The sequence below is a fragment of the Lynx rufus genome, unplaced genomic scaffold (genome assembly GCF_022079265.1).
Source record: "Lynx rufus isolate CCGP_SWC_20201006 ecotype Redwood Valley unplaced genomic scaffold, mLynRuf1.p SCAF_3, whole genome shotgun sequence".
Lineage (NCBI taxonomy): Eukaryota > Metazoa > Chordata > Mammalia > Carnivora > Felidae > Lynx > Lynx rufus.
Genome location: NW_025814845.1, coordinates 89,079,631 through 89,088,494, shown reverse-complemented (window position 1 = coordinate 89,088,494; position 8,864 = coordinate 89,079,631). Strand labels below are relative to the sequence as shown.

The following is an 8,864-nucleotide window of genomic DNA, read 5'->3' as shown; positions in this document are numbered from 1 at the left end:
TGCTCATCGCAACAAGTGCCCTCCTTGATGCCCATCACCCACTCACCCCATTCCCCCCACCCACCTCCCTCTAGCAACCGTCAGTTTGTTCTCTATAGTTAAGAGTCTCTTATGGTTTTACTCCCTCTCTGTTTTTATCTTACTTTTTCTTCCCTTCCCTTATGTTCATGTGTTTTGTTTCTTAAATTTCACATGTGAGTAAAATCATATGGTATTTGCCTTTTTCTGACTGACTTATTTTAATTAGCATAATATACTCTAGTTCCATCCCTGTCATTGCAAATGGTAACATTTCATTCTTTTTGATGGCTGAGTAATATATATATATATATGAATGTATATATTCCTATGCTGATATATACATCTATCTATCTATATACACACCACATCTTCTATATCCATTCATCAGTCAATGGACATTTGGGCTCTTTCCATAATTTGGCTATGATTGGTAGTGCTACTATAAACATTAGGGTGCGTGTGCCCATTTGAATCAATGTTTTTGTATTCTTTGGATAAATACCCAGTAGTGCAATTGCTGGGTCGTAGGATAGTTCTACTTTTAACTTTTTGAGGAACCTGCATACTGTTTTCCAGAGTGTAAAACAATTTGCATTCCTATCAACAGTGTAAGAGGGTTCCCCTTTCTCTACATCCTCACCAACATCTGTTGTTTCCTGAGTTGTTAATTTTATCCCTTCTGACAGGTATGAGATGGTAGGTATCTCATTGTAGTTTTGATTTGTATTTCCCTGATGATGAGTGATGTCGAGTATTTTTTCATGTGTCTGTTGGTCATCTGTATGTCTTCTTTGGTGTCAACCAAGAATTCTATATTGAACAAAACTATCCTTTAAAAATAAAGGGGAAATTAAGATACTTTCAGATAAACAAAAGCTGATGGAATTAATTTCTACTATACAAGAAATTCACTACAAGAAAAAGGGTCCTTCAGGCTGAACAGAAATACATTAGACAATAACTTGGAGTCATATAAAGAAATAAAGAACTTCAATAAAGATAACTATATAGGTAAATACAAAAGCAAGTGTAATTTTATTTTTGATTTGTAAGTCTTCTTTTTACTTCACATTATTTAAAAGAAGAATATATATAACTGGGGCACCTGGGTGGCTCAGTCGGTTGAGCGTCCGACTTCAGCTCAGGTCACGATCTCACGGTCCGTGAGTTTGAGCCCCGCGTCGGGCTCTGTGCTGACTGCTCAGAGCCTGGAGCCTGTTTCAGATTCTGTGTCTCCCTCTCTCTCTGACCCTCCCCCGTTCATGCTCTGTCTCTCTCTGTCTCAAAAATAAATAAACGTTAAAAAAAAATTAAAAAAAAAAAGAAGAATATATAAAAATAATTATAAATCTATGTTAATGGGCATACAATGCATAAAGATGTAATGTGTGACCATAACAACATAAAGAGAGGATGGAACTGTATAACAGCAGAGTTTTTATATGCCCTTGAAGCTAAGTTGGTATCAATTCAAATTAGATTGCTATATATTTAAGATGTTAAGTATAATCTCCATGGCAACCACAAAAAAAAAAGTTAAAAAGATACAGAAAAGGAAATGATAAGAAAACCAAAACAATTCACTACAGAAAAATCAGCTAAACTCAAAAGAAGTCAGTAATGGAAGAAATAAAGAACAACAAAGGTAGAATACATAGAGAAGAAAATCACAAAAATGGCAGAAGTGAGGCCTTCCTTAACAATTTAAATGTAAGTGTGTTAAATTCTCCAATGAAAGGCAGAGATTGGCAGAATTTATTTTTTAGAAAACTAACCATGATCCAACTATATGCTGTCTACAAGAGACTCACTGTATATCCAAAGACATAAATAGATTGTAAGTGAAAGGGTGGAAAGCTATGTTAATGCAAAGAGTAACCAAAAGAGAACTAGAAGCAACCACACTAATATCAGAAAAAAATTGACCTTAATTTTGTCTTGTTACAAGAGACAAAGAAGAACATTTAGATATTGATAAAAGAGACAGTTCAGTTAAAATATTTAATAATTGTAAACATAAACATACCAAACAGTAGAGCCCAAAATACATGAGACAATGACATAATTCAAGGGAAGAAGAGAATTCTATAATAATAATTGGAGACTTCTAGATCCCACTTTCCATAATGGATAGAAAACCTAGACAAGATTAATAAGAAAATAGAGGATTTTAACAGCACTATAAATCATCCTGACCTAAGAACCAGACATATAGAGCACCACACCCACCAAAAGCAGAATACACATTTTTCTCAAGTGTACATAAAACATTCTCCAGAATAGAACCATATGTTAGGCCACAGAACATGTCTCAATAAATTCAAAAATACTGAAATCATAAGAAATTGTTCCTCTAAAAATAATGGAATAAAGCTAGAAATCAGTAACGGAAGGAAAACTGGAAAATCCACAAATAGGTGGAAATAAAGTAATATACTCTTAAACAACCAGTAGTCAAAGAAATCACAAATTAGAAAATACTTGTAGATAAAGACAGAAATACAACATACCAAAACATATGAGAAGTGGCAAATGCAGTCTCGCAGTAAATACCTACATTAAAAAAGAACAAAGATCCATAATCAAACACCTAACCTTACACCTTAAAGAACCAGAAGAGTAATCTAAAACCACAGCTAGGAGAAGGAAAGAAATAGTACAGATTAGAATGGAGAGTTTTTATCATGAACAGATATTGAATTTTGTCAAATGCTTTGTATTTCTATAGTGTCAGTTTTTACTTCTCTCTCATCTGATTTTATTTATTTCTGTCTTCTGTTTTTCTTGGTAAGTCTGGCTAAAGGTTTATCAATTTTGTTTCACAAAGAACCGACTCTTGGTTTTATTGATTTTGTTTTTGTTTTTTTAGTCTCTATTTCATTTGTTTCTGCTCTGACCTTTATTATTTCCTTCCTTCCACTAACTTTGGGCTTTGTTCCTTTCCTGGTTCCTTTAGGTATAGGGTTAGATTGTTTATTTGAGATTTTTCTTATTTCCTGAGGTAGGTCTGTATTGCTATAAATTTTCCTCTTAGAACCACTTTTGTTGCATCCCAAATATTTTGGGCCATTGTGTTTTCATGTTCATTTGTCTCCATGTATTTTTTTATTTCCTATTTGATTTCTTCATTGACCCATTGGTTATTTAGTAGTATGTTGTTTAGCCTCTAAAAAAAAAAAAAAAAGAATATGGATAGAAAAAATAAAGTATAGTAAGATAATAGAATTAATAGATCTTTGAAAAGATCAGCTAAATTGACAAACCTTAGCTAGACTGACGGAAAAAAGGAAGATTCAAATAAAATCAGAAAGTGGGGACATTACTGCTGACCTTACAGAAATCAAAAGAATGATAAGAGGGTACTATGAACAATCATATGCCAACAAAGTAGATAACCTAAATGAGTGTACAGATTCCTAGAAACACACACATTACCAAAACTGACTCAAGAAAAAATAGTAAATCTGAACAGACATATAACAAGAGATTGAATCAGTAATTTAAAAAAAATCTCATCAAAGAAAGGTCCAGTATCAGATGGTTTCACTGATAAATTCTACTAAACATTTATAGAAGAATTAGCTAACTTGAAAAATTATTTTTAAAAAATAATAAAAATGCTAATAAAATTATTGGAATCAATTATAAAAAATAATAAAACTTGGTGGCTTAAAAAAAATAAAGAAGAATTAACACTAATTCATCTCAAACTCTAACCCCAAAAGAGAAAAGGAGTGAATACTTACTAATTAATTCTGAGTCCAACATTACCCTGATAACAAAGTCAAAGATACCACAAAAAAGGTACAAAGAAGAGAAAAAAGCTGCTTTCTTCACTGACCTCTCCCTCATATCAAATATGCCCAGAGATTGCCAGTATTCTTCGTTCATTTGTGTAGATCCAGATTTCCATCCAGCATAATTTTCCTTCTGCTTAAAGGACTTTTTTTTTTAACTTTTCTTATAAGGTGGGTATGCTAGTGATTAATTCTTTCAGCTTTTGTGTCTGAAGAGGTTGTTATTTGCCTTAAAATTTTTAACGATATTTTTGCTAGGTATAGAATTATGTCAGTAGAGTCCACCTCTCTCAGGGATCGCTACCCTTCTTTGCCTGATGTTTAGTATCTTGAAAATCATTGCTTTCTGTATTTTGTCCATTTCCTGATTGCTTTAGGCAGAAGGGTCAATCTGGTCCCTATTATTTAATCTTGACTGGAAACAGAAGAATTCCCATTTAATTTAATTTTAATTAATTTTAATTTACATAGCCACATTTGGCTAGTGACTCCTATATTAGCACAGTTAGCAATTGCCAGGATTACTGAGACTGAGGTTTTTTTTGTTTTTTTTTTTTTTTAATTTTTTTTTCAACGTTTATTTATTTTTGGGACAGAGAGAGACAGAGCATGAACGGGGGAGGGGCAGAGAGAGAGGGAGACACAGAATCGGAAACAGGCTCCAGGCTCCGAGCCATCAGCCCAGAGCCTGACGAGGGGCTCGAACTCACGGACCGTGAGATCGTGACCTGGCTGAAGTCGGACGCTTAACCGACTGCGCCACCCAGGCGCCCCTGAGACTGAGTTTTTAAATTGCAAATGTTAACTTCAAATACGCATATTTTTCAAAACGTATCCTTTAATAGACATTGTATTATAAAGTGTAAGTTAAATCAGTCAACTCTCAGTTCAGCTCTGATAGAGGCAGTCTCATATACATTATACATTAGAATTGTTCAAGCTCATTTCGGGTACAGTTCCTGTCTCCAAACTCTGTGTTATCACATTTTTTTGAATGTAAATAGATTCAAAATAAACAGTGTTGTAACAATGAATTGTAAGGATGAAGAAACAAAAGTTGAGTTTTCAGTTTTGTCATTCTAATTGCCATTTGGAATTTGTGTGTGTGTGTGTTTTGTTTTTCCAGAAAGAGAGAGAGGTGGGCGAGGGGCAGAGGGAGGGAGAGAATCTCAAGCATGCTCCACACTCAGCACAGAGCCTAACATAGGGCTCGATCCCATGACCAACTGAGTCATCCAGGTGCCCCTGGAACTTTTGTTTTTAAAGCATAAAATAGTGGGGCACCTGTGTGGCTCAGTTTGTTGAGTGTCCAATTCTTGATTTCAGCTCAGGACATGAACTCACAGTTCATGGGTTCAAGCTCTGTGTGGGGCTCAGCACTGAGAGCATGGAGCCTGCTTGGGATTCTCTCCTCTCTCCCCTTCCTCTGCTCTTCCTCTCTCTCAAAATACATAAAGAAACATTTTTTAATAATATAAAGTGTAAAATAGTAAACTGGTGCAGACTGAAAGGTGAAATATTTTTGTTTGCCAAGTGCAAACAATAGTACAAAAAGACATATTTTACCAAATTTGAATAATATCTTTAAAGTTTATTTCTTCTGAAATAAGAAGAGAGAGAGCAGAGGAGGGACAGAGAGTGAGCGAGAGAATCTCAAGCAGGCTCTGCACTGCCAGCACAGAGCTGGAAGCGGGGCTCAAACTTACCAACTGTGAGATCATGACCTGAGCCAAAATCAAGAGTTGGACACTTAATGGACTGACCCACCTAGGAGCCCTGAATAATATCTTTGAAATGAAATTTATTCTGGGGCTCCTGGGTGGCTCAGTCAATTGAGCATCTGACTCTAGATTTCAGCTCATGTCATGATCCCTGGGTCATGGGTTCAAGCCCTGCATCAGGCTCTGTGGTAAACATGGAGCCTATTAAAAAATAAATACATAAATAAAATTTTTTAAAAATAAAATGGTGTTTGGTGGCTCAGACAGATAGGTATCTGACTTTGACTCAGGTCATCATCTTGTGGTCTGTGAGTTTGAGCCCTGCATCAGGCTTTGTGCTGACAGCTAAGAGCCTGGAGCCTGCTTCAGATTCTGTCTCTCCCTCTCTCTCTCTGACCCTCCCTGCTTGAGTGTGTGTGTGCGTGTGCACACTCTCTTTTTCTGTCTCTCAGAAATAATAAATGAATAAGCTTTAAAAATAAATAAAATGAAATTCATTCTTATTGTCGATGTATTTAACTGCTATTAAATGGCAATATTATTTATTACTATTACAGGTATAGGTATAACTTTTTCCTTTTTCATTAAATAAATTAACGTACTCAAAAATATTTATTTTTTTCCTTTACTTTGCAGTATTTTTTACTCTTATTTTTTTTGTAAGCATGTATGAATTTCAATGAAAGAAAATGTTTACTGTTTACGTTTTTCTGCATAATTTATTGTTCATTTTTTCATGATTTTCACTGAAAATAATTTTATTGTGTAGGGGGTAGTGTTTAAAAAGTATCTGTTCTATGTGTCAAATGTACTAGGCTTGCCATTTTTCAATAGACAAACAATTTTTTGCAACTCCTATTCCAGACAAAGTGCTGGTTTCTTTAACATATAGAGTTCCTATAGAAAAACAAACAAGAAAAAAAACCAGTATACATCAGGAAAATATATGGTTAGTGCAAGAAGAAAGAAATAAAAACCTCTCAAGTTTGAGCATATTGAAAGATGTTCAGTCTCACTGAGGGAAAAAATGCAAATAAAACTGTACTCTGATAACATTTTTCTGTACCAAATTGGCAAAGATAAAAGTTTAGTAAGGTATATGTATGTAATCAAGATTATGGATAATAGACACTGTCATATATTAATGGTGGGAATGCAAATGACAACCTGTATAGAGAGAAATTAGGCAATACCTTCCAAAATTAAGACTGCTGAGGAAGCTGGGTGGCTCAGCCAGTTAGGCTTCTGACTTTGGCTCAGGTCATGATCTCTCAGTTTGTGAGTCTGAGCCCTGCATCAGGCCAGCTCTGTGCTGACAGCTCAGAGCCTGGAGCCTGCTTTGGATTCTGAGTCTCCCTCTCTCTCTGTCCCTCCCCCACTCATGCTCGCTCTCTCTCTCTCTTTCTCTGTCTCTCAAAAATAAATAAACATTAAAAAAATTAAAACATTAAAAAGACTTTTTTTAATTGATTCAGCAATTTCACTCCCAGGTAACTATCGACAGATATACTTAGTATATGTGGGAAATAATGTGTATCATATAAAGATTATTACCACATTGGTTATAATAACAAAACGTTAGAAACCATCTGTATTCCCTTCCAGGGGCTACTTACAAGGCCACTGGTTACAAATTACATTGGTATTAGGGGACAGAGTTAGAAAGTAAAATATGGGCTCATGTGTGGAAAGATTCACAAAGAACTTTTTTAAGTTTATTTATTTATTTTGAGAGATACAGAGATCGCATGAATAGGGGAGGGGCAGAGAGAAAGAAGGAGAGAGAGAATCCCAGGTAGGCTCTGCACTGTCAGCACAGAGCCCAATGGGGGTGGGGTGGGGGGCTTGAACTCAGGAAATCCCAAGATCATGACCTGAGCAAAAACCCAGAGTTGGATGATTAACCAACTGAGCCACCCAGGTGCCCCACGAAGAGCTATTAAATGAATGACTCTGAGGTGGGCCTGGGTAGGTTGAATGGATAAAAAGGAAACATACGTTTTACAGGCACTCTTTTGAACCTTTTTGTAATATTCATTTGTGCTTCCTATTTTTAAAAAATTAATTAAAAATGGAAACAACAGGAGACTCAGCGGACTGCAGAGAGCTGAGCAGACACTACCTCTCCGCTAAAAATGATGTGGCCCCGGCGTCATCGCGGGGCGGGTAACCTGGCGAGGGCGGGCGGGACAGCTCCAGAGAGCGGAGAGGAGGCCGGGGTTTCTCCGAAGACCTGGCCCTGAGGATCCCTCACCGCGAGGAAGGACCATTGCTATGGAAACCAGAGCGTGGGGCGGCCCGGGATTATGGCTCCCGGATGGTGGCGACCGGTCTTCTCTCTCCCCGAGACCCTCGCCGGCTTCGGGCAAGGTTGCTTCCTGAACGAACCTGCTCTCTCGCCCACGAGAGAAAGTTTCCCATGGCACAGCCTAGCAGAAAGATGCAGCCTTTGTGCTTCACTGGCCGCTGACCCGTTGGCCTGATGACAGCACCCCGCGTACCTTTCCGGTTCGGTTCCAGCAGCCATCGGTCAGCGGCCTCTCACAGATCACCAGCAGCCTATACATCAGCAATGGGGTGGCTGCCAACAACAAGCTCATGGTCTCCAGCAACCGGATCACCACGGTCATCAACGTCCCGGTAGAAGTGGTGAACACTTTGTATGAGGACATCCAGTATGTACAGGTGCCGGTGGCTGACGCACCCATCTCACGTCTCTGTGACTTCTTTGACCCCACTGCTGACCACATCCACAGTGTGGCGATGAAGCAGGGCCGCACGCTGCTGCGCTGTTGGCGTGAGCCGCTCAGCTGCCCTCTGCCTTGCCTACCTCATGAAGTACCATGCCATGTCCCTGCTGGACGCCCACACGTGGACCAAGTCATGCCGGCCCATCATCCGGCCCAACAATGGCTTTTGGGAGCAGCTCATCCACTATGAGTTCCAGCTGTTTGGCAAGAACTCCGTGCACATGGTCAGCTCCCCTATGGGAGTGATCCCTGACATCTACCAGAAGGGGGTCCGTTTGATGATTCCACTTGGAGCCATCTCACCAGCCTCTGTGCCCAGGTCAAAGGTGCAGATCTGCTGTTGACCGAGATCTGAACTTAAACGTTCTACTGTTGTTACAGAAAAAACAGATGATGCCTTTTATAAGGACCAGAAAAAAAAAGGAAAGGTGCTGTAGCTTTTAACCTTATTATCCATATCTTCAAAGATTAAATTCACTAACTGTACGATGGTGCAGGTAAGTTTCCTACCCTGTGACTGACAGGTCATGGCTGCTGGCCAGATGGGAGAGAGAGGCAAGTGCCCAGGTCAAATG

The 8,864-nt window shown here is 38.2% G+C and overlaps 2 protein-coding genes across 2 annotated transcripts in view; both read left to right on the top strand.

Annotated features, from left to right (window-relative positions):
• Positions 1 to 7,674: 7,674 nt before the first annotated feature.
• Positions 7,675 to 8,853, top strand: LOC124521122 (dual specificity protein phosphatase 18-like). Its single transcript, XM_047092276.1, is given in 3 exon segments — positions 7,675 to 7,758; positions 7,973 to 8,331; positions 8,333 to 8,853. Coding segments are annotated over 3 exon segments (744 nt in total). The 3' UTR covers positions 8,634 to 8,853.
• The window catches only part of CFI (complement factor I), a 45,232-nt gene continuing 45,145 nt past the window's right edge, over positions 8,778 to 8,864 (top strand). Inside the window, exon 1 of the mRNA XM_047092274.1 lies at positions 8,778 to 8,786. Within this exon, the coding sequence (XP_046948230.1) occupies positions 8,778 to 8,786 (9 nt within the window). The remainder of the gene's footprint in view (positions 8,787 to 8,864) is intronic.